Source organism: Vipera berus (assembly GCF_964194415.1).
Source record: "Vipera berus genome assembly, chromosome: 3".
Classification (NCBI taxonomy): Eukaryota; Metazoa; Chordata; class Lepidosauria; order Squamata; family Viperidae; genus Vipera; species Vipera berus.
The window spans coordinates 194,697,726-194,724,969 of NC_138204.1; the positions used below are offsets into that span (position 1 = coordinate 194,697,726).

General features: G+C 41.0%; 1 protein-coding gene across 10 annotated transcripts in view; it reads left to right on the forward strand.

Moving 5' to 3' along the window:
• Positions 1-2,727: 2,727 nt before the first annotated feature.
• RIMS2 (regulating synaptic membrane exocytosis 2) overlaps positions 2,728-27,244 on the forward strand; it is a gene marked incomplete at both ends in the record, with an annotated part of 289,996 nt that continues 265,479 nt past the window's right edge. For all 10 annotated transcript variants that reach the window (XM_081324264.1, XM_081324273.1, XM_081324271.1 and 7 more), the window contains one exon: positions 2,728-2,891. In XM_081324264.1, coding sequence (XP_081180390.1) covers positions 2,728-2,891 — 164 coding nt within the window. The remainder of the gene's footprint in view (positions 2,892-27,244) is intronic.

Consider the following 27,244-nt stretch of genomic DNA (forward strand, 5'->3'; position numbering starts at 1 on the left):
TATAAAAGCTAATATGGTGCATTTTGATTAATTAAAAGCGCAGCCATCTATCAGATAAAAATGAATTGGTGAAAAAGTTTCTAAATTTTGCAGTTTATATACAATGGCATAACACGTTAGCCTTCAGTTTTGACACAGTATATAGACTTTTGTATCAATTTAGGAAAAAGTTTCAGAGTTGCAGCATTCAGTATAACAAGCTAGTTTTTATTCAGCACACAGAAGGTTTTAACGAGTTCTCCAGATAGGGTAGAGACAAATCGGGTTTATGGACAAAAGACTGCAGTGTATATTTAAACTCTCCAGGGTTGTCTCATAACTTGATTTCGACATGTACACATGCATGAGTGTTGTTTTAGGGCCAAATATCTCAGGAATTCCATATTGATCATGAGCCATCAAGTCATTGTGTATCTTAATGACCCCATTTAGATCAGGATTGCCAAATTATACCTCCCTTCCAGAGGTACACAGAGTCCAGGGGAGGTGTGAAGAAACTTTTAGTTGTACATTGTTACAATAAATCTACCTTTCAAAAAAAATAGTACATACAGTAATGGTAGAGAGGGCACAAAACTTTTGCTTTTTCAAGTCTTTATTAAAAATAAATTTTCATTATATAGTTTTCATTGTGTTCGCAACTATCTGTCCTTACCCTGGTCTTTCAGTTCACTACATTATAGTTACTAATGTATAACTGAGCCCATCTCGGTTGCTGTTAATCACCTTCCTTTCCACCTGTCGCAGCATCTGAACCTTCTCAAGAGAGCCGCATCTATCCTAGTGAATTCCCAAAAGTAACCAACGATGGTTTATATAACCCTAAACTCAGATTACAGTCCCTAACCTTTTTGTATTCCATCTCCTGCTCCCCGTTAGCCATCTCACCGCTTTAGTTCACTCAAATGCCCGTCAAGGTAAAAGTAGCAGGACGCTTAAACTGAGGGGCGGCGGATCCAGTTCAAGCTTTGAAGAGCAGCCGAGCGCTCCGGCTCCCGATGCGATCTAGCCGGCTGCAGCTCCTACTCCCAGCCGCTCCCGGCCCAGCCTCCCCCGTAACCCCATTCCCAAGCGCGGCGTTCGGGCCTCCCCCTCTCCCTCCCTTCCATCTTGGTCAGGGGTCGGCAACCTTGGCTCTTTTATGACTCGTGGACTTCAACTCCCAGAATTCCTGAGCCAGCATAGCTGGCTCAGGAATTCTGGGAGTTGAAGTCCACGAGTCATAAAAGAGCCGAGGTTGCCTACCCCTGATCTTGGTCAACCTCCACGAAATAGCGGCCGCTGCAGCGCCGCCTCTTTCTGTCACGGACTCCCCGCCGCTCCCGCTCGGCCGCTCCTCCCCCGCCTCTCTCACGTCATCGTTATCGCAACGCTTCCCCTCCCGGCGACTTCGCAGGGAATCAAGCAAGCTCCCTCCCTCCCTCCCTCCCGAGGCCCTCGCCCCCGTCTTTTCCCCCCCCTCACGCCTGGCCTGGCCGGCCTGCCCGCGACGCGTCGGTGTCGGCCGCCCCCTCTGGCGGCTGGTGGAAGCGGTTTCGCCCTTCCCCTCTCCCCCCCTCCTTCCCGCGCCTCGGGCGACGAGGCAGAAACGTGGTTGGCGGTGGCGGAGAGGAGGGGAGGCGCGCGGGAGCTGCGGCGGCAACGGCGACGTCGGGCGGGGACGGAGGGAGGGAGAGGTCGGGGAGGAAGGCGAGCAGCGCCTTCCTCGTGATTCCCGCGTTGATCCGCGCCCCGTCGCCGTCCGCTCCGCGATGCGATGGGTTAGGCGACCGGCCAGCGACAGCAGCAGCAACGCAGCCCAGAGACGAGCCGCCCAGCGAAGCAGCCACGAGGGGCGGCAGCGGTGGCAGGGCCCGGCCGAGGCGCGGGGGGGGGGGGGCAGCGGAATAAGCGGCCGCTAGGGGCGGCGGCGGCGGCGGCGCGGTAGGGAAAAAGCCTCCGGCTGGGACCTGCGTTGCCCCACGGTCCTTTCCATGGACAGCGGGCTGGAATTATGAGCCGGCTGGAGCTGCTGGCGGCCGGGACTCGCCCTCCCCGCAAGGGTTTTCTCCCCGCTCTGCGCCTCAGGGCGCCGGCGGGGCTCCTCTCGCCTAATCGCCTCATCGCCGGCACGCGCCGCCGTCCCGCTCGGCTCGCTCTTCGGAGGGGCGAGGGCCCCCTCGGGGCCAGGCGACCTCCGCTCTCCCCACACGCAAGGGACGTCCGTGGTTAGCGTAGTCCCGACCCCCCCCCCCTCCTCGGCCACCCCGTCCTTCGTCCCCTCCCTTCCCCCCCCCGTCTCGCTTTCTGGATGTCGAGCGAGACCCTCCGCCGCGCGTGTCCCCGGAGAAGTTCCCTTCCCCTCTTGCCAAGTCTCCCGCGCCCCCCAGCCGCTCTCGCTGCCCCCTCCCGCGCTCTCCTCCACGCCGCTGAGCAGGTGAGAGGCTGGTGCGTGGCTGGGTGAGGAGGGGAGGGTTGGTCGCCGCTCCTCTCTCTCTCTCTCTCTCTCTCGCCTCGCCCCTCCGCCCTCGCGGGCGACGGGCCCCCCTCGCCCCCCCCGCCTCCCCGCCGGGCATCCATTAAGCTGCCCATTAATTAAAGGGTATTTGATTTGTATGTATTTCACTCAGCGCCGTTGGCGGCGGCGGCGGCGGCGGCGGCGCCCGCTGCTCGTTCGGCGGCCTCCGCCTGAGTTAGCCCAGTATTTCCCAATATAGAGTGTTGTCGCCGAAGCTCCCTCGACCAAAGATGTCGGCTCCACTTGGGCCCCGAGGCGGCCCTGCTCCCCCTCCGCCGCCGCCTCCGCCCGAGATGCCCGACCTCAGCCACCTCACGGAGGAAGAGAGGAAGATCATCCAAGCCGTCATGGACCGCCAGAAGAAGGAAGAAGAGAAGGAGCAGTCCGTGCTGAAGTAAGCACTACTTTCCTCTCCAGTCTTTCTCCCCCCCCCCACCCCCCCACAACACCCCGCCAACCCCCAGATTCTGGGGCCGGGGGCCCAGCCCCGGAGGGGAAAGCTGTCCCGGTCCCATCCCACGGACGGGTCTGCTTTCGGGAGGGCTGCCAGCTTAGCGGCGGGCATCGCCGCGGGGAGGAAGGCCTGCTGGGATCGGCCGGGAGCGGCGCAGAGAGGCTGCTCGGCGGTGTCGTGGCTCCCGGCTGTGGCTGCCGCTGGCCCCGTCCACCCTCGCCGGAGGTGGGAAGGCAGAGAGCCGAGAGTTCCCTCCCTCCCCCGCTTTTCAGCCTCCTATTCGCCGTCCAGGCATGGAGCGGGGCCAGGCGCCCAACATGGCCGCACAGGTGCCGTTAACCCGCTCCCTGCGAAGCGGATGGTCTGGGCGGCAGGAAGCGGCGGCGGCGGCACGGCGGGTCTAGGGGGTCTCGCCCCAGCCGGGCTTAGGCAGCATCGGGCGGCTGCTCCTTTCGCCGCGCGGCCGCCCCGGACTCTGCCTTTAGCCGACTTCTCGCCTGCCTCGGACAGCTCGCCCCGGGCATAACTGTACCTCTGAGGCCCAGGTTTTCTCTGCTGCCTGTCTTGGGGTGGGCTTGGAGAAGCCGCCATCTTCCCCCAGTAATGTGTAGCCCAGCGTTTCCCAACCTTAGGAACTTGAAGATGCGTGGACTTCAACTCCCAGAATTCCCCAGCCAGCTATGCTGGCTGGGGAATTCTGGGAGTTGAAGTCCACGCATCTTCAAGTTCCTAAGGTTGGGAAACGCTGGTGTAGCCCTCCCACCCCTTTCACCTGCTTCCTGCTGCCCAGGAGGCTTCCCTCGTCTCCGCACCAGTGGGTGCCCTTAAGTCGTGGGCTCATAGCAGCTCAGCGAGCTCAGCTCCAGGCTCTTTCAGCACCCAGGAGCTGTCCAGCAGGCAGGATTAGGAGACCGGCGTTCTGTCCTTCCTGGTTTAGCTTCTCGCTCCCTTCCTCTCGCAGCACAGTTCAGCACTGGTCTATTTTAGAGGGGTGTGAAGGTTTAATTCCCCTCCCCCCAATGTGTGTGTATGTGTTGTAGACAATGAAATGTCCCGTCTGACTAAATACTTTTGGGATAGATAGACAATAAATGGATGGGGTTCATTCCTATACATTTTATCGTATGAAGTGTTTTTTGCCTGTTAATATTTACTTTGCAAGCATAGTTGCCTGTCTTTGTCTATCTTCTTCAAACACTAATGTTATCAAAGATGAAAAAGCCACATTTTTTTTTGTTCAACAGCACAGGGCCTTTTGAAAATGTTATCATACTAAAGAAGATCAGAATAAACATTTTTAAATTTAAACATCCCTAAAAATATTGATTCAGATCAATGAGTTATGTTAGGCCTTTTTTTGTTGAACAAATGACTCAAAATTTGGAACCGATAGCTCTTTCTGGGCTTAGTTGATGGCTTGTGTTAGAATTCATGTGTTGTTAACAATACTATAGTTGACAAAAAAATTTTATTGTGTTTTAATTATTTTTATCTTCAATCAAGAGAGTAAAAGACACTACTATATTGTTAAGTTTAAAAATACTAAAAATAAACTTGTTTGTCCATTAAAGAGAAGCCACTGCAATACACAAACACACACACAAAACATACCCATACCCATACCCATATATGTTAGTCCAACTCCAGCTAACAATTTACAGTAACTTCTAAAAGGGCAATTTATGTTTTATATCAATGCTAATGACTCCATAAAGATTAATAATGTAGTTTTGTTTTTAAATTATGTGACATTCTAAATCATTAATAACAATTAACTTTTACAAAAATATTTCTAATTACTATTCTAATGACTGCTTAACTATAGTCTTGAGGATTAAAATGTAATTTTGATTTAGAATATGTTGTTGGTACAGCAGCAAGATAAGATAAGATAAGATAAGATAAGATAAGATAAGATAAGATAATCTTTATTGTCATTTTTTACTGTGGGCACAATGGTGCACATCAAAAATGAAATTTAGTTGCAAGTACACTTATCTTTCATTTTAAAAGTAAAATAATTTTATAATCAAATGATGTAGTTTCAAATTAATGCATAATTGTTGACCAATGTTTTGTGAAAGGAAGGTTCAAATATATATAAAAGTATTTAAGCAGAAATGTATTTTACAACTCCATTGTTAATATTTCAATTTTTGATAGAGCTTATTATAGTAAGGCTTGTTCATTAACTGGACTCCACAAGTGTCAGTCATTTTTTTAAACAGCTAACATATGCGATAGTCACCTGGCTAACATATGAAGAACTTCGAGAAAGCCAAACTGATCAGAACCTTTAACATATTTTAAATAAAATACTAGAAGATTATTTAGAAGTACTTCATCTTTTAAAAATGAAGTAACTTACCAAATTTGAAAGATTGACAGTTAGGTTACTTTAGCAATGACTGATAAGAAAAAGAAGAGAAAAGTTATGTGAGAAAGAGATATGAAACTATTTGTTTCCAAGAGTTGGTCTCATCCCTGCTATAATATCAACCTACCCCAACAAAAAGGAGATGAAATTTTTCAACTGTGTCCTTTGAATGACATCAGCATGTCACTGGGTGGTCTCATACAGTCCTTGAAAAGGTTGGAGGGCTAATTTGTGACTACAGACATCTCAAATATTGCCCATGGTAGCCCTCAAAAGAATAAGTTGTTCATACTTCCACCCAATATGCTGTTCTGTATCTTTTCTGTTAAGTCACAGAAATAGTTTCACATGATTTTCATATATACTCCTTGTGAGGGTAATGGAAAATCCTGACATTGTTTGCACATATTTTCGCTATGAAACCAAACACTACACATGTTGCACATGTAATGCTGGTATATTAACACACATTATGATCTCACTCAGACATAATAATTATTTGGACAACTATGGCACTATGAGGTATCATTCTTAATGATATGGCTCTTTAAAAGATATTTCCTTTCTACCTCTTATTCTATTATTGCTTTTCAATATTATTTAAAGATACATTTTCTGAATTCATTGCTAGAAGACTGATATTTAAATTCTTCTAAATTGTTCTCTAACAATAATTGGCAGAAATAATGCATTTCACTGCTTAAAGAAGATTTAATACTGTTTTTTTCTTTGTCTCATCAATAATTGCAAAAATAATTTTTAAGTTTTGTTTTTTTCAAATCTAATAACTTGCTTCCTTTTAAAATATGAAGTAACTTCCAGACAATGTTTCTGAATCTTATTAAAAGTGTTAAAAACAATGGTCCAAAAAAGTGTAGCCATATTCTCCAATGAAATTAAAATATCTCTCCACCAAATGTTAATGTACAGAAGTAAGGGAGATGACCTTGACAAAAATATGCAACCGTCATTACCTAGGCAAAGGGAAATGAAACGTTTTTTAAGCCTTGGGAAACAAAAATAATATTTGGAAGTGGCTCAAGTCAGCCACATCCCTGATTCATTGGGGCATAAGTAGAGGTGGGGATAGGGAAGTACAACACAATGAAACTTGCAAAATTTTGTTATTTATAGTCATGCTGAATAATTGTAGATCTAGGCTTCCTGTGGCATTGATTTCTTGGTCTGGTCTACCTAGTGAGGCTGACAATTTTCATAATTCAAAAAAGCAGCTGACATTGAAAGCATTCTTAACAAAAGTTTGTGTTTTAAAGAATAAATTATACAATATTTTATATGAATGATGAATGGAAACCAGCTGGATAATTACATCTGCTTTTTTCTGTATACTTTCTGCTTTATTCAGATTTTCTAGTGAGTATTACTATGGTACTGAAGTATTTATCAAAAGAGCATTCAATAATGTCAACTAGCATCTATCACATCATTTCTCCTCTTCTTTTCCCCCCCCTTCCCAGACAAAATTATGCATATATAATTTATATGCGTGTACACACACACACACACACACACACACACACACAGACTGCAGTCTCTGATTCTTCTGCTATGCTTCTCTTGAAGAAACAAAGAGAAATGGTGCAAAGTTAGAATCAGCAGGAGTTCATACTGATAAGGGCAGTACTCACTCCTGCTGGGATTTGCTGAAAGTTGATGATATATAAAATGGCTGTTTTGCAGAGGTATCTGTTTTTCGCAAGTTGTGCTTTCTGAAGGCATTGGGCGAAGCCATGAAGTATTCTTATTGAGGGATTTTCATGGTTTGTACTGGAGAAAGTTGCTGTTGAAATTAATTTCTCCTTTGAAGGTGTGCTATGTGATAAATATCTGACAAGTGAATATTACTTATTTATTAAATTTGTTTGCTGCCCATCTCACCAGAAGTTTACTACTTTATCTTATGTACTTATGTACTTATATTACAACTTAAACTTATGTGACAGTTTCAATACTTGACTGTAGATTGATTGCCTTTAGTTCATTTGCCTCACTTTAATCTGCATACTACAGTATTAGGCCTAAAATATAGATTTTTCATACGTAAATGAATGCCATTTATTTCTATGACAGCTTATTCTCATATGGCATTAAACATGACCTGCTATATTATATTCACAATTTGAAGAATATAGAAGGTCCTACCATGACCAATAATATTTTCTACGTAGCATTCTAATAGTTCTCAATATGATTACAGCCAGAAAGGTGAAGAACAACCTTGAGCCACCCACAGGGTGTACAAGAAGTACTTTAGAACTCAAATGGCCAGTTCAGCACCATATCAGTCTCCTAATCTTGATTATGCAAGCTCCATAACAACCTCAGATCAGAATACCAAACAGTAGCAAGAAAATGGCAGTTTATTGTTTTAGGTGGAAATAAAGGTACTAACAGAGTGTTAAGTCTCTCTGAGGCAAATGTATCACTTTCCACCATTCAAATCCTACAAACTGAAAACAACCTGAAACTTTTTAGTGCGGCCCATCCAGTGAAATTACTCCATCATCTTTATTAAAACAATTTTGAGCACTAGATTGTACTGAGATATAGGATGAGTTCACAAGACATGATAAGCCAAAGTATAGTTTGGAACTTAACTGTATGAACCTAGATATTGTGATTTAATCAATAAATGTATTTATTTATATGATTTATATTGTGCTTATCACACACAATTGCCTCTGGGTGGCTTACAGGGGTTAAAAGCATACAAATTCGCAGTGTATAACCCACAGTGCCCGAGATTAAACCCAACAATGGATGCACATGCAAAAGCGACGCATCAACAACAGCAGAGCTCATCTACCTACCTGACCCAAATGCCTGGCAAAAAACAGGTTTTTAGTGTCTTGCAAAAGGCTAAGAGGATTTGGGTCATCCACATCTCCAGAGATATGCATTCCATACATTTTTTTAAAAAATTCCATTTATATCCCGCCCTTCTCCGAAGACTCAGGGTGGCTTACAAGCTTAGCAGTAGCCTTCATTCTATGTATGCCTGCTTATTAGGGCTTTCGCCCCCCCCAAGTGGCATTATTACAAAGTCAGCTTATTGCCCCCAACAATCTGGGTCCTCATTTTACCTACCTCGGAAGGATGGAAGGCTGAGTCAACCTTGAGCCTGGTGGGATGCGAACCTGTACTAATTGCAGGCAGCTGGTGTTACTTAAGGAGGCATTAGCCCACTGCGCCACCAAGGCTCATTGACGAAGCAGAACAGGATGGCACTGGGACCCGGAGCGTATCTACTCTACTAGATCTGCTGGAGAAAGAAGAAACAATGGGAGAAAAGTGGTCTTACAAGTAGCCTGGTCTTATCCCCTGTAGAGCTTTATTGGTGATTACCAATACCTCTAATTGCACCCAGACGTTTATTGGGAGCCAGTGCAACTTATAAGCTTCTGAGTGCTCTTCAAGAATAGCTCTATGTAGAGCACATTACAGTAATCCAACAGCAGGTGACTATCCAACTAAGGTGTAAATAACTGAGCAAGGCCTCCTGGTCCAGGAATGGATATTCATACATAAAACGAAAGTGTGCAAAAGATCCCTGGCTACAGCTGCTGTCTTCTCTTACTTCAGGCACTGAGAGTTCTGAAGGACACCCAAACTCTGACTGGGGAAATGCACCCTGATGCAAGTTAAAGGTGGAAAATCCTGGCAGCCAGGGGACTTTAAAACCCACATCCACACAATCTTGCTAGAATTGAGCTGAAACCTATTCTCTCCCACCTAGACCCTCACAGCTTCTAGATCTTGTGTCTTGACAGCATCACATGGTTGATCTAGGTTGGAAATATACAACTGGATATCGTCAGCACACTGATAGTAACATAACTAACACTTCATATAGATCTGTGGTTCTCAACCTTTTCTTCACCATGGACCCCCTTTAAATACCTTTAAGTACCTCTCACTCTCAATTCCCTGAGCTGGTCCAGAAGGATAGAATGATTGATGGTATTGAAAGCCACAGATTACTATCAATTTTGGATTCAATTCATGATGCTAAGATCCCTATATCTTAAAATTTTACTTTGATAGCATTACTGATTAATATTAGTGATAAGCTTTTATAATGTTCATATGCACTAAAACTATTATTGATTTCTCCTCATGTGAGTAGGATCAGCTTATGCTTTACTCTATATCCCACAAAGATAATAAAATAATTTTCAACAAGGAAAATTCTATTGTTATGGTTCCCAATGTCTTGGGAGAATAGTATTTTGGTGGTGGGCATGGGAAGATATGGTGGGAGATGAGGGTGGGATGCTCACGTGGGAGGTGGCCCCAGCATTTAATATAAGTACTGCATTCTGGTCTCCTGTGTTTGGCCCCAGGTCCTGTTTCTGGAGATTTGGTATTTCTACTCTCTAGCTGCTGCTTCTTAATGCTAGGCCAACTTGCAATAAAACCCATCTCATCCACAACTTGATTGCAGATGAAAGAGCTGACCTGGCTTGCATTACTGAGACCTCATTGGGCATTGAATGGAATGTGTGTTTCTCTCTCTGAAAGGTACCCTCCTGGGTTTTGAATGTTCCATGAGCCACAACAATGAAAGAGGGATTATTTTTTAAAATTAGGAACAGGTGCATCTTTAATTGTTGATGAATTTTCTCTTGAACAATGAGAATTTTGATTTGGCTTCAAGAAAGTATGTTATCTAACTATAGATTCTCAAGCAACCTCCCTGTAACTTAGATTTGATCACAGTTTAATAACAATATGGAACTGAAGGATCAAAATAGCAATATTTCACGAACAGCAAATCACTGCTCTTTGAAACTCATGTAGATAAATACAGAGCTGTATCCACAACAAATTGCCATGTTAGCAAGTGATGAGTATGGTGATGTCATTATGCAAATAAAGCCATTAAGTACTTGCAATGTTTGATGCAAGTTTATGTTTACTTGATGCACATTATCATGCATGTTCCATCATCTTTGCATCCCCATACTTATGTTTGGACAATTATCTTGGGGAAATTTGCTCCATTGGGTAAGGTGGGATGTGAAAGCAACTAGACAATCACTGCTGATGTATGAAATAAAGTAAGCAATGTCAGGCCTGCTTAGTACTTGGATAGGAAATCTCAAGATTGTAGACTAAATTGAGAAGTTGAAAAGAATCAGAATAGAATCAGAATAGAATTAAAAAGCTCCATCTGTTTGGCTTATCTAGCTTGTCTATACTTCTGTGCTGCTGTAATCAGAATGACTCTCTGTGACTTACATAGATAAAATACAACTTAAGACACACACAGTAGAAAGATAAAAAGCACAGCAAGCAATATTGTACAACTATATTACACAAATATATTTATTATCTTTATATATGATAGTAAGGAGAAAGATGGCAACATCCAATCAGGAGAACACTGTTTGAAACATTCAGACTTTAAAGGCTTCCAAAGAAAAACCCCTCTAGAAAGGAGGGCCTAGCCTAGGGGTAGGCAACCTTGGCTCTTTTATGACTCGTGGACTTCATAGCTGGCTCAGGAATTCTGGGAGTTGAAGTCCACGAGTCATAAAAGAGCCAAGGTTGCCTATCCCTGGCCTAGCCTGATTACCATGAGAAAAAGGCTGCTCAGTGTCAGCACTACTAAAAAAAAGCATAAGCAACAAAACAAATGAAGCAGAATACTGCATGAGAGACAGTTTTATAACTGTAGCTGACTATCTAAAACTTATTCATGGCACAATTCACATGCAGGAGTGTCACATGCTGGATCTTTGCCTTGGGGCAGTGGCATTGTGATCTGGTTTTGGGGGAGCAACCCTGCCATGGGCAGCCTACTGTGGGTCCTAGAGTTCTTATCAGCTGCTCCTCATCTCAGCATCCTAAGTCTCCTCAAAATGTGGGATCTATAGCAGCTTCTCCCTGATGGATCTAATTGGCCAGGCCAATACCAATTGGAGTAGCAGTCTTGTAGACAGACAAGTGTTATTGTCAAGAAAACGGGTGTGTGTGCACATAGTCAGGAGGAGTCAAGCTCAACATGAAGGAGAGGTGGTTTTATTAATCTCAATGTGCCATTCGCTTCTCTTGCAGTTAAGCCACAGAAACCCTCCCACTGAGGAATATTCTTGACAACTGGAAGATAAAGTCACAAAACTGCTCAGAGCTGGATTACAGCTGGGCATATCCTTTGGAATGGCCAAGACATGTCTGAGCCCCATTATCGGAGAGGAGCTCAAGCCAATTGATCTCAACGTGGACAGGACCCTGGTGGCTGTGAGCTCAGCCACTTTTGTTTTGGACCCTCACCTCTTCTGTTTGGTTAAGGTTAGAAGATGACATATGCCTGGGTCCAAGCATTAGTTAATGCCGCTGCAGGAGGGGAGAATATTGCCTGCCTTGAAGGAGGTTGTGATATGCTCCCTTTCCAAGAGAACATCTTGAACCAGTGTTAGATAACTTTTGTCCAGTCTCCAACCTTCTCTTTTGGAGGAAGGTTGTTGAGAGAGTGATTGGCATTTGGAAGGTCCTGGATTATCTGGATCCTTTTCAGCTTGGGTTTAGGCTGGTATGTAGCACTGAAATAGCATAAGTTGTGCCTGCGGATAACCTTTAGGTGGCCTGGGATTGGAGTGTTGCAATTATCCTGGCTCTCCTAGATCTCTTATATTATCCATCATGGTATCCATCTGGACCACTTCTGGGAGTCTGGAGTGGGAAACACTGTTTTGCGGTGGTTCTTTTCGTTTCTCTGTAGTCAGTTTCAATCAGTATTGGTGAATGCAGTATGAGGTACTACAGTCTCAAGTGTCTCCCAAATTCTACTTTAACATTTATTTTAAACTACTGGGTGAGTCATCTGATGGCACATGGTATAGCATTGGTACACTGATGACATCCAATTATACGTCTATACCCTGGGCTGGGCAAGTGATATTGTTATAGTGCTGTCTGAGTGCCTGAAGGGTGCAAAGGTCTGGATGGAGATGAACCGATTTTGGCTCAAACCTGGCAAGATGCAGTAGCTTTGGGTATTTGGACCTCCAGGGTCTGGTGACCTGTCGTCTGGTCAGGGTCACTCTTTAGTCACCTCCCAATTTGATTATTCAATGTACTTTACGTGAGGCTATGCTTGAAAACAACTTGGAAGTTATAACTGTCCAGAATGCAGCAGCATGCATGGTATTGGGTGCCCATAGGTTCGCCCGCATTACAGCTTTGTTGCATGAGCTGCACTATTTTTTTTCTGGGTGCAATTCAAGGTGCTGGTTAAATCATCTTTAAAACCCCACATGGTGTGGAACCTGGCTATTTGAGGGATCTCCTCTCCCTATGACTATCTGTCTGTGACACTAATCAGATAGAGATGGCATTCTCCATGTCCCCTTCCTGAAATTTTGTCATCCAGTGGAACTTTTGAAGAATCCCATTTCCATGGCTGCCCTTATATTGTGGAATACCCTCCCACTGGCAATTTAACAGCCTTTCAGAAGGCTGTTAAAACCTGACTTCTTACTGAGCCACTGAGTTTGTATGGTGGAAAATATAGAAATAGAATAGCTGAGTGTACTGTGGGACATCCCAAGAGCGGCATTGACAGCAAGGGTTTTTATTTATTGTTTTGTTTTTATTGTTTTTATGATTATTCTATTTATTGGTTTTATGATTGTTGTTAGTCGCCTAGAGTTGCTTAAGAAGGATGGCCATATAAATTTAAAAAGAAGGAAGGAAAAAGAAAGAAAGAAAGAAAAGAATTTTTTTGGTGAAAAATTTGACATCTCCAACTATAAATTGGTGAGTTTAGAAATGGTATTGTAATCTTTTCCTGACTAGCTGGCATCAATTACTTTTTTATGTAAGTTTTTAGAACTTTCCTAAAGTCCTTGTGTTGCCTCTTGTATCTGCATGATGAGAACCTTACTATAATCTGGAAGTCAATGTTTATAGGTTTTATATTGAAACCCTGGCCAAAGCAGTCCTGATTGTTTAATAAGGCACTCATATAATTGACCCTATTTATCCTTTTAATTGAATTGACTGAATTGGGATTGTGGTATTATTTTTTCATGCTAGCATATCACATGTTGGATTACTTGTGTGTGAATTAAATGAAAGATACCAAACTTGGATATTATTTGTATATTCAGATTCCATTTATATATATTTAAGATAGACATAACATTCTGGAAACAATCAGTGGAACCAAGATCCCACTTGGTCCTTATGAAATTATAATTGTGCTCTGAATTTGATTAATCTCCCAGGAAGACTATACATTTATTGGCATAGACAACAACTCTAATAAAAAAATCAGACAGGACTGAGCAATCATTTGTCATCTATATTCTCACTTAGGCATAGACATAAGAAAAAAAATAAGTATATGTTGCTTTTTATATACAGTACATTTCTTCCTTCAACTGGTAAAAACAATGAAAGGAAAGGAAAGAGCTCTTGTTACTAGTGAAGGGAGATTTTCTGTAGCAAATACCTGTTGCAACAAGCAACTAGCAATTGTGAAGTAGGACATCTCTCTAGACATATAAGACTGTAACCTTAATGATCCCAGGGCATTTGACTTGAGGCCATATTAATTGGAATTATGGGACATTTAGTCCAGTCTGGAAGAGAGAAGACTGGAGGAAATGATAATATATTGTCTTGACTTGCATTTGATTTAAGAGTATAATTTCTATTTTTGCTATCTTATAACCTATGTTATTTCTGTATGCTTGAGCAAAGGTATATATTCTGGGAATGACCTCTGTATATGTTTTAAGATTAATATCATTATGAATAATATCATAATATCATTATGAATAATAAATATTTTGCAATAATGTTAGTTATTAAGGTACAATTCTTTTGTGCACTGAATTATATCCTTGACTAATGTCATTTTCTGTACTTGCTTTCCTTCATTTATTACATGTAAGACTCCTTTACTCTATGATCTATTTCATATTTTTAGAAGTTAATTGAATTAAATAAAATTTATTCTACTCCTGAGTAAGCATGAAAATAATTTCATATATGAAATAGAAAGCTGTATGCTTATATAAAATGAATTTGGCTGTTGTTCAAATTGCCAATTAATTTTTTATTAACTAAATGTCTTTCCCACACATAGTTTAATTTTTTTTAACATACAGATGCAGAATGTATCTTTTCAGGAAAATCTATTTTTTCAGGAAATCATGTAATTATTGAATTATGGTAAGTGAGCCAGGGATGAAAGAATGTTAAACTATGAGGAATTCTGAAATTCTGGATCTTATACTCATATTTAATTAATTGGACTTTAGGAAAGCATTGCCTACATTTTTTTAGACTTTCCTATATGCAAAGCTAATGTGTGAATAATGAACTGAGCCACGAATTCACCGTGCAGGGTTAGAAAATGGCTTTATAGCAATCTGCTGCTTACCTAAAAAGATAACCTCATTAAGTCTGAGCTGTATCCTGTGCTTGGAGCAGGACTTTTAATTATTATTTTTTAAATGAAATGATATGTTTTGTTTGAAAGTTTGGAACAGTTTGAAAAACTTAACTTCCTGAATAGCACAAAGAACTGACTTCCTGAATAGCATAAGTTCACAAACTGTGAATCACTCATATGTGCTGACTGTTTTGCATACTAAAATAATTTGTGTGCATGTTCCACCCCTGGAAGTTTTCAAGAATAGATTGGACAATCATTTGACCAGCATGGTACAAGGTCTCCTGCCAGGAGCAAGGTGTTAGACTAGAAGACTTCCAAGGTTCCTACCAGACTTATGATTTTATGTTTTATATATTTGTACATGTGCACACAGTTTTGGATTATGCCCAATATCTTCCATGATGTAATATGGAAATACACTCTACATAATATTGCCTTAGTCTGTCTGCCTTTCTTTTAATACAGTTCTTCCTAAACTTCTCTTAATACTGAGAGTTTGTGAGTGAATGTCTCTAAAGGAGCAAATCTCTGTGGGTGGCAAAGACAAGAATAGCATCCAATTTAGAGTTAAATATATCTAATTTAGTCATAGATGGTAAAGGACTGAGGAAATGTTAAAAGAAACAATGAAGTCAGAACTGTTTCTAGTATTTAGTATGTGTACTTTAAAGTTTTATATTTCTATCAGCAGACATATCAGTTCAACATAAAATAAAATTCAGTGTTATAAAATAACAACCATTTAGCAAATGTAGTGAGATGGGAATTTAACAAATCTATTTAATTTTGGCTTGTTTCCTTTTATTTACTGAATCTCTCACCTTTTCTTAAACATATTGGAAATGCTAATACTTTTTTTTCTTTTTCGCCTGTGCATGTACTTTGTTAAGTACATATTGAATTAAGAAAAAGATAGATAAGAAACATATGTCTACAGATAAAAAGTGATGAGAATAAATATAATCTTCAAGCTAAGCAATCTGTTGTAGAGGTTGCCTTTCCTGTGCTGAGTTCCATGTTAAAACTATTTCTATTATTTTTTTAAGAAAGCACATTTTGGACTAGACTAGTATAACCCCCCCAAAAACAACAATCTGTGGGCCCAAAAGATGGTGGTTCCAAAAATAGTTTGTGTTGTGATACGAATTAAGTAAGCCCAGGATTTTCTGCTATAGGAGGTAAAGAATAAAATGTTGCTCTATGCTATACTAGAACCAACTAAATCAAAAGGGACAGTGGGCTAGCATGCAATGAGTACTATAAAGGATGAAAAGAGTGTGAGAGTGAAGTTGTAGGCAAAGAGAAAAAAAGGGGGGATGTTGGGAGATGTTGTTCAAAATGCAAAGTGAGAAATGATATCTTTAAACACTGATTTTGTGTCCAGGCTATCAGAAGTGACTTTTTCCTATTGCTATGATCCTGAGGTTATAAAGGTCATAGAAGACATAAAGAATATCAACATGAACACTTGCTCTAGGGTAGTGGTATTAGCTGAATACCACTGGTCTTCCTGAGTAGTCTATTTTTATTATATCTAGCTGTTATAAGTTTCCTGAAACATGAATTTCTTTTTCCTATTTATTCTTTTTTCCTTCTTTGTCATATTCTATAAAACTGAGGCAAGGACAGTCTTTTTTTTTAATTGTAAACTATTGATACAGCTAGTCCTTGACTTACCACCATTTGTTTAACGACTGTTCAAAGTTATAACAGTGCTGAAAAAAAGTGTCTGATGACCAATCTTTGCACTTAATGATCATCGCAGTATTTCCATTGTCATGTGATCAAAATTTGGGCACTTGGCAACTAGCCTGTATTTACAATGGTTGCAGTGTCCTAGGGTCATGAGATTGCCATTGGCAACCTTCCCAGTCAGCTTCTGAAAAGCAAAGTCAATAGGGGAAGCCAGCTTTGCTTAACAACTGTGTGATTTGCTTAATGATGGTGATAATTTGCTTAATGTCCATGGCAATAAAGGTCATAAAATTGGGCATGATTTACTTAATAACTGCATCACTTAGTGATGGAAGTTCTGGCCCCAGTTGTCACTATAAGTAGAGGACTACCTGTAATGCCTTTCAGTTTGAAAAGTGAAACAAATTTATCTTAAATAAATACATCACAGTGTAACAATTGTTATACATTTTGAGGATAATAATGAGTTATATAAAGACAGTAGAATAGAGATAGGATGTTACATGCAAAGAAAAATACTGGCCAGAGAGATGGTAGAAGAGGGAAGGGGATAACTCAAAGATCAGATCATTGCTTGCCTGAAGAAAAAAAACAACAGGAGATACAAAATAGGATTGTAAAAAAGAGAGATGAGAAAGAGAAAAGAGTTGGCAAATGGGATTGCAGAAAGAAATAATGTGGGTAGGTGGAATTATTATGAAATGAAGGATATTCTGATGGTTCAAAACTATGATGCATAGGCTCTCAGTTATACATGGTTGAAATTGTCTTATATTCTTTTACTTGGGCAAGAACTATAAGTGATCCCTGAAGTGGGTACATGGGGCAAAAAACTTTGAAGATTATTCCTAGCACTCAAGAATAAGAAAGCAAGTACAGCAGCAGTCATGCAACAACATTGTGCCTCTAGAAAGCATAAAAAGATAGCAAGAACAAATACTGTACATCCAGATCTATGGAGGAGAAAAGGAAGAAAGCTTAAAAGAAAATTTCATATTCTGATAAACGCTAAACCACTAAATTTACTCAGCTACACATACCACTACTAGCAATTTGCTATGATATTATTTTTCATCTTATACATGTGCTACTTTTGCCCCTTTAGCACCACATTTTCTTAGATGGGTTGGTTGTAGTTATGGCCTTTACATAGCAATTGCATGATCTGTTATCTCTTCAAGGCACCCACTTAAGAAAACAGTAGGGATTTGCAATGCATTATAAGAGAAGAGAATTCCTTCAGAATAAGATGTGATATTGATTATTAGCACTCAAGTGGCTGTGGTAGTGGTTATGAGCAAATCTGGGCTGATGACAGCTGTGAGAGTCATTGACAGAATTGTGGTAACATGGGCCAAGGAAGTATGCTAACAAGCATCTAGACTTTTGGGTGCAGGGAAGGGATTATCTCATTAAATTTTCTTTGCCCTCCCAAGTATTTTACAACAAAAGCTGATGACTGCAATTGTTTGTTTTTTAAACAACAGATTATAAGTTATGTCTTGGACAAACCCATAATCTATACCAGGGGTCCCCAACCCCTGGGCTTTGAGCCTTTCGGAACGAAGCCGTGCAAGCAGTGGGCAAGTGTATGCATGTGCTCTCCATTTGCATGAGCAGCATGTGTGTGTGCCCGCCACTCGCACAAATGGGGCTGCACGCGTGCACACGTGCTCACCTGCAGCTCATGCGGAACCATCCCCTTTCTCTCTCCCCACCGGTCCGCAAAGCTAGAAAGGTTGGGGAACTCTGATCTATACCACCTATTTTGTGCTGCATTGAAAAATCTGTAAAGAATACAAAATTATAAATATCTATTCTCTTTGCAGCACCTTTCACCTTTCAATCCATCATATAGGATATCTTGCTTGACATAGAGGCAATACAGTCACAAGAGACAATACACAGACAAGAGGCCGAAAATTGAACAAGGAAGAAACTACTATTGATTAGACATTTTGTCCCTCCAGATTTCAAATTACTGGGGATATATAAAGGTAAAGGTAAAGGTTCCCCCGCACATGCATGCTAGTCGTTTCCGACTCTAGGGGCTGGTGCTCATCTCCGTTTCAAAGCCGAAGAGCCAGCGCTTGTCCGAGGACGTCTCCGTGGTCATGTGGCCGGCATGACTAGACGCCAAAGGCGCACGGAACGCTGTTACCTTCCCACCGCAGTGGTCCCTATTTTTCTACTTGCATTTTTACGTGCTTTCGAACTGCTAGGTTGGCAGAAGCTGGGACGAGTAACAGGCGCTCACTCTGCTACACGGCACTCGGGATTCGACCCGCCAAACTGCCGACCTTCAGATCGACAAGCTTTAAAAAGTCAATCTGGCTGAAGATGAATGAGAAATAATGCAGATTACCAAACAACAAATTAGAATGCTGTGGCATAGTCATGCTTCATTGCCATGCATAGCTGTATTATTATTTGAGGCTATTTCCATGCTTTTCAGTGGACAGCCTTCCTTCAAAAGCGAAAGGCTGTTTTAGTTCTAAAATTGGAAAAGGTCCATAAGTTTAAGAATATAATAATGAGGCTTGGAATCATTTTTCCACGCTCTTAATTAGTCATTTTGTCTCTTATTGGAGTATAAGGATACAGTTCCTTTTTCCTGTGAATTCTGGCCATCATTTCCACAGATCTTTTCAGTAGTTTAAATTTTGTCTTTGATTCTAAGAAATTGAGTAGTTCCTACTTTTGAAGACTGGGCTAATTTGGAAGTATACTGTATGTGTAAAGATTTTGTTAGATAGATAAGTCTATCTAACTATCTATCTCATGACTGCTTTCCTTATCCATGAAAATCTACCAGACATTGTCACTCCAAAAGTGTTTTTCACAGTTATTTTTGAATACACCCCAAAGAGTTTAAACTGTTATTTTAAACTCTTGCCTGAGTATCTGGGCATGTTCATGTCTTAACCTTGTAAACAGCATCAAGATTTTCAAAAAGGTATATATTTCCAGTAAGATCCATCCACAGAAATGAAAGCAATTAATTGCTTTGGCGTGGAAAGTTGGGAGTACTCAATAGAAGAATTGTCCAAAGGGAGTTGTGGTAGCTGGAAGTCCAAACCTGCTGCTCAGATGACCTAATTCATACAGAATTTTCTTAAGCCATCTTAAGAGTCCAGCAAGAATCAATAAAAGGACGGGAGAAATTTAAGGCTGCAGTGCAGAAGTGCCATAAGAATCTAATGATATGGAACCCATCAAATGGCTTTTGAATGTGATAGCTTCCCTGATCACATACAATTCTCCATAGGTAACTCCTTGAGGGAGGAGATTTAATTAATTATGAACTAATTATTGCATTAAAGGTACAAAGCATTAGAAAAATCACTTCATAAATGGTAACTTTATTACCTTCTCCATCTGTGGGCAATATTCATAGTTTCTTATAATGCCAATTTCATTGTAAGATTAAAAACACTGGTATTGTAAGATTAAAAAAAATTGGTATTCTTCAGTAAGCCTCAGCTGAGCTTTTAGTACAAGTGTTTTCAGAATGAGAATACAATATATGAATATAAATTTTGGGTTTTATATTTGTTTGACATTTGAGGATAGGATGTGGTACTAACATGCATTAAGCATTGGCTCATTAAAAGAAAATACTGCAAATCTTAGATGCTATTGCTAATATTTACTGTATATTAGTAAAGTTATGGAGAAGTCATATCAAAGATACATTAGTAACTAGAACCAGAGAAAATCATGACAGAAAGGGCAGCTGATCCATTTTCTTCCATTATATGGCGTGGGTCCGGATTACCTACGGGAGCACCTACTGCCGGCGTCAACGTCCCTCCGTCCTGTACGTTCCCACAGAGAGGGCCTCCTCAGGGTACCACCGGTCAGAGAATGTCGGCTGGTGACCCCCAGGGGGAGAGCATTCTCGGTGGGTGCACCAATCCTTTGGAACCGCTTACCAGCTGAACTCCGGATGGCCCCCGACCTTCGCTCCATCCGGCGTGATCTAAAAACCTATCTATTCGAACAAACCGGCCTGGCCTGATGGATTTGGGTTTTAAATTATTTATCTAATGTATTCTTATGTTATTGCCCTGTACACTGCCCTGAGTCCTCCAGGAGAAGGGCGGTATATAAATCAAATAAATAAATAAATAAATAAATAAATAAATAAATAAATAAATAAATAAATAAATATTACTGAGTACGTTCTATGTTAAATAAAGAGTTATAAGCAGCAGTAGTCACAAATCACCTGTCAGCTTTCTTAGCATAATAGCATGTTTAGAAGTGTTTTGGTAGATATAAGAACATTTTCTATCCATGGGTATGTGTGTTCTAATGTAACCTTGTATAATATTCAGAATATATATATAATTTAATAAGTTGAAGTCTTCACCTTTTTCCCCCTCTGTGCCTTTGTTTCAGTGTTTGCTTGTCACAATTACCTCAACAACTCATGGAGTTTTCTTGGCAAGATTCTGAAATAGTAGCACCCATGTCTTGCTAACTTATTCCTTTGCTCTAGTATTAGGTACCATCTTCAGCTTTGATATACTGGAGAGGCAGTTGCATCAATCTTGACTCCTGGCAAGTGTCTGGGAGAGTCCATGCAGTTTTCGTGGCAACATTTTCAAAAGTGGTTTGCTATTGCTTTCTTCTATAAATATTTTTTTTATTTGGAAGGAAGGTTTAAATATTTAATTATTTAAATATTTAAACTATTTATGTAGTTGCTCATTTTGAATGATACTTTGGGCGCTCACAATCACAAAATAAAACAATATCTATCCACAATCATATCATCATTGTCATTACCACCATCCTCCTCCTCCTCCTCCTCTTTCTAGAAATAACAGGAGTCAATAGAAACATCAAAAACTTTGTGCAAAGATCAGTGGCACAATTGAAGACACAATTGCTGCTCAGTGGTGATAGTCTGGTAGAGGTTAATATCAAGAGAGGAATCTTTCAAGGAGACTCACTATCACTGCTACTGATTGTTATTGCACTGATTCCTCTGTCAAGGAAATGTATATATAGACACTCAACAGCATCTGTATATACGGTCAATATATTGCAGTGGAGTTTGGCCTGGACAAATGCCACCCTCACCAACAATAGGGGAAGAATAGTGAAAGAAATAAGATGTTGCATGGAAATAACATCAAGAGTCTGGATGAAGATCATCACTACAAATACCTGAGCATCTTTCAAGCACACTGAAGTCAAGAAGAAGTGTATGCATCATGAGGGTGAAGTAGATCTTAAAGTCCAAATTCAATGGAGTAAATAACCACTGGGGCAATAAACCCCTGGGCAGTTCTAGTCGTTAGATAAAAAGCTGGAAAAATGGAATGGACTCAAACAGAACTAAAAGCCCTGGATAGGAAGACCAGAAAAAATAATAACAAAGAATTATGTCCTTTAGCTGTACAAAGACATTGGCAGACTCAACTTACCAAGGAAACAAGGTAGTTGTGGAATATTGCAAAAATACCAGACAGTTGAAGAAAAAGTTATTGGAAGATCATCTGAAGGATAATGTAGAAGATGCCCTGAAACTAGTATAACATGAAAGCTTACTGAGTGTTGGAGACACCAAACTGGTCTACAAGAAAGACCAAATGAATGGCAGAAAACAGAACATAGCAAGGCAAAGTACATTCATACATGAACAGTACATAATAAACAGTACATAAAAAACAGGCAAAGCAGATAATAACACCTGACCTTGGCTTAGAACAAGAAAACTGAAGAAAAGGACAGGTGCTAATTCTGACTGCACAAGACCAAGCTTTAATAACAAATGCATACAAAACTAAAATTAAGAAGATAGCAACAGGTAGCAAATGCTGCTTCTGCAAAAAAGCTGAAGGAATAGTGGCCCACTAAATAGTTGCTGCAAGAAGATCTCACAGACCAGCTACAAAGAACAGCCTGACATATTAGTAACATGGTGTGGTAGGATGGAGGGTTTGTTGTCACTGTGTGTTGGGGAGAGAGAGCACGGGGGGAGGCTCAGCTAATCTCAATGTACACATGTTGTACTTTGACAATAAATAAACTTTACTTTAATGATGCATTGGAAGATCTGCAAGAAATATAGGCAAAGAATTGGTAGAAGCACAAAACACACAAAAGTAATAAAAAATAAATATGCTAAAGCAGGGGTCCCCAACCCCTGGTCCATGGACCAGTACCGGTCTGCAGCATGCCAGCAACTGGTCTGTATAAACAAGCAAAGCCCAATCTGCAGGCAGCACATAAAACCATGCACCCTCCGGTCCACGGAAAAACCTCTCTCCATGGAACCGGTCCCTGGTGGCCAAAAGGTTGGGGGCCTCTGTGCTAAAGTGTTCTAGGACTTTAGAATTCAAACAGACAAGCACCTGCCACATAATAGCCGAGAGTTAATAATAATCCATAAGAAAGAAAATAAATTCAGCTAGGGGACATGATAGTACTTGTTCTGTTCCAGCCTACGACCGGCCCTGTTAGAATGTCAGGGACAACCCCTTTTTATAGTCAACAGGCTGGAAAAAACCCAACCAAATTTATTTACAAAGAGTTCAAACAAAAGTTAAATGAAAAGTTCAAACGAGTTAAACCAAAAGTTCAAACAAGAGTTAAACAAGAATAACAGACCAGGGCTCTAGCAGAAGATCTTCAAACGGTTGCCTTCAGCAACCAGCACCTCCCACAACTTCCTCTTTTATCAGCAGTCCCAAGGCGTGGCTTCTCATTGCCTTCTCCTGAGTTGCCTCATTACCTTCCTCTGTTCTACTCTGCTAGATTGGCTCCTGCTCCTAGCGTCCCTGAACAGAGCCAGATGTGGATCGTCTTCTTCCAATACCTCGTGCTCACACGGCTGAGTCTGATGAAGAACAAGACGGGAGGGGCCAGGCTGAGAGTCCTGCAGTGCATCAGAACCTTCCTCTGACACCAAAGGCTCTCCAACCCCCCCTCCTCCTCCTCTTCAGAATCATCAGACTCAGCTGCCGGAACCACAGGCTGACGCTGAATCACAACAGTACTGGAGAAAATACACTTGCAAATCTTGGTAACATTGATTTAAGTTGTAAAACTTTCTATGTTTCATTACTGATTCTCCTGATTTTTTTCTTATTGAAAAAATTAGGACAGATGGAAATGTGCAATAATGATGTCAGTTTTCAGTAGATAGGAAAATACATAATTAAGAAACTGTGGAGATAATTCTCCTTGCTGAATGTGAATGTTATTTTGGGACTGACTCTTCTATTTCTTGAGCTGTTTAAAATGAGGGGCAGTTGCTATCAATCACAATGAAATACTGGATTGGATTGGCTGTTTCCAGTTGTAAGTACCCTATACAAACTTCCCCAGCTGGCAGATGGGCAGAGGTACTTTGGAATTAGAACCAAGTTAATATTCACCTTTTAATACTGGCAACTGTACTTGACTCCCATTCCAAGACTCTGCTACTAGAAGTCCCCCACCCCTGAAATATTAAGTGGTATTTAGTATATTGTGGGTTAGGATGCTGAGCTTGTCGATCAGAAGGTCGGCAGTTTGGTGGGTCGAATCCCGAGTGCCGCGTAACAGAGTGAGCACCTGTTACTCGTCCCAGCTTCTGCCAACCTAGCAGTTCGAAAGCACGTAAAAATGCAAGTAGAAAAATAGGGACCACTACGGTGGAAAGGTAACAGCGTTCCGTGCGCCTTTGGCGTCTAGTCATGCCGGCCACATGACCACGGAGACGTCCTCGGACAAGCGCTGGCTCTTCGGCTTTGAAACGGAGATGAGCACTGGCCCCTAGAGTCGGAAACGACTAGCACGCGTGTGCGGGGGAACCTTTACCGTTACCTTTTAGTATATTGTCAAATTTGTCAATAGTGGAGGCAGGAGTAGGGTTACAAGACAGTGGGGGTGGCAGTTGGTGTTCACTGTGATCACCATGGAGGATTCCTTCATGTCACGCAATAATGTCCTATATAATGTTTATACTAAATTTAAACAATAATTATACAAAACTTTGAAAAATGATCTTATGAGAAAAAGAATAAAATATTAATGTAATCAGATTTCATCAGATACCTATTTATTCTATTTATTTATTAGATTTTTATCCTGCCCTTATTAATTTATAAATAACTCAAGGAAGCAAACATACGTAAGACTCCTTCCTCCTCCTGTTTAATTTACATTAAGGTTATTTGGGTTAGTTATTAAAGACACCTTTGTATTTAGAGACTCCTACGTGCATGCTGTCTTTTCATGAATGACATTTCTATTCATTTTAAATGAATACAACAACTGCAAACAAACACAAATGAATGTTCCTAATTAGCTAGTAACAAGAGCCTTGAGCTCCTGCTTTAGAACAATTATTTGTTTGGTAAATATGAATTAGAATCATTATTTCATTAAACATTCAGGAATTCTCTTTGTACAAGAACTTGACTATGACTAGGTCTACCATATCTGGTCTCCATGACTTTTAGGCAACTACTAGATGGCAACAAAAAAATAAGAGTTTTCTCTTTTTCTTCTGTCACCTATAGTTCATCTGGATTTTTGCAGTCAGATATGGTAGACATCTGAGTGTTCCACCAAACACACAAAAAGAAAATATGGAGCAAGTAATAAATTTCTGCTCTGGAAAAACACAATTTAGGCACACAATAAAATAGTTTGTTTAGATTTTCAGCTTTCTAATTATGTACAATTACCAAGTTGAACTTTAACAGTACATAGAAATGTGAAAGATAACTAAATTGCCAGCAAGCCACATTAACATAAAAATGATGAGACACTTATTCTGACATCCTGCTGGAAATTCAGTCCTTGTGAATTTTGTATAGTACAAGCAACCTTATTCTTGATGCAAATATGTTAGTTACTGTATTTGCACCATGACTTCATGATACAGGTTTTATCATTTGGTTAGGTTTTTTTTCCTTATTATGCCATGGGACAGAAACACAAATACTGCATTTGTTTTTCCACAAAAATTATTTTATTGTACTAAATGAAACTTCTATTCCTTACTTCTGAATTTAGGGCTAATTCCATGCTTGTTTCTATTGTACCTAACCACCTATCTTATATTACTTTCTTCCTGTTAGTCTAAGTTTAGTAGTGGTGGCGCTGTGGTTAGCATACAGAATTGCAGGCTAGCTCTGCCCACATCCAGGAATTCAATCCTGACCAGCTCAAGATTGTCTCAACCTTCCATCCTCCCAAAGTCAGTAAAATGAGGACCCAGATTGTTGGGGGTAATATGCTGGCATTGTAAACGGTTCAGAGTTCTGTAAAGCATTTATGGAGTGATATATAAGTCTAAATGCTATTGCGATTTACAAGTATTTCTATTTTATTTAGTCTATAATTTTTATCTCCATGTTCTTATATCTATGTTTGTATCACTATGTTTTCCTACTTTAACAATTTCTTTGCTCTTTAGATCTTTCCTTTTCCCCCAGGTCTTCAGTGATTCTAGCCAATCTCAATCTAGTTGCATATGAAAACCTTTTTCACTCCTTTATACACTTGTGAATGGACTTTTCTGTCTTCAGGGGTCCTTGGTGCTCTCTGAGCTTAGTTGTTTTCTTGCAGATATTTCATTACCCAAACTACATAACATCTTCAAGATGACATTGATTGTGCTCTAGGTCATTATCTCTGGAGTGAGCAGGATACGTGTACTGCATCCATCCTTCTGTAGTTGGACTCTTAATGGCTTTTGTTATTATTGACATGTCATCCTTCTGGATCAACTGCAGTACTTGGAAGTGGTTGGCATTGTGTGGGGCTGGTTCTCATCCTTCCTCTAAGTCAAGTTTAAATTAGTGTTGATACAGGAGCAGAAGGTCCAGCCTGCAGCCTCTACTTTATGGACTGCTACTGAGCTTGGTTCTCCCTTCCCTCTTGTTTAACGTCAACATGAAGATGCTGGGTGGAGTCATCAAGTGGTTTGGGTGAGGTATTACTATGCTGATGATCACCATGGTGATGGCACTGAGCTTTACACCTCCACTCCATGTCACCTGAGTGAGGCTATGTACATCCTGTCACCAATACCTGGAGGCTATAGGGGCCCGAATAGAGTGCAACAGGTTCTGATCCAACCCAAGCAAGACTGAGTAGTTGTGGGTTTTTGGAATTTCTGGTTTTGGATGACTTGGCACTGGTTCACACAGCTTTGGTGTACAATCCGGGGGCCGCCCTAGACTTATGACTCCTGAGCAAAGAGCAGGTGGCAGGTGTGGATACAAGGCCCTTTGCACATCTTCATTTTATGTGCCATTTGTACTTGGACTAGGAGGCCCTGCTTGCTATCATTCGTGCCTCATGACTCCCCCATCTGGACTACTGCAAAGTGCTCTACATAGGGCTGTTATTGAAGAGCATTCAGAAGCTTCAATTGATATAGAATGTGGCAGCATAGATAGTAAATGGTGTTGGCTACTTGATATATGTGCAAGCATGCACATAATTTGTGAGCTGCATTAGTTGTCAGTATGCCTCCAGATGCAATTCAAGGTGTAGGTTTTCACTTTTAAATCCCTTTATGGCCTGGGACCAGGTAATTAAAAGGCCATTTCTCCCTAATTTCTACTCACCATAACCAGTCTGGCAGGATGGGCATGCTTTGGGCAGAATGCTAGCTGGTAGACCCAGAAGATGAGTCTTTTCTGCCATAGGCACTTGTCCATTAGAACATTTTCCCTCTAGAGCTACTTTGCCCTGACCCTGTTGCGCTTGTAGAAGGCCGCAAAGACCTGGTTTTGTGATATAGCCTGGGGCCCTGAGTGTGTGAAGGGACCCATG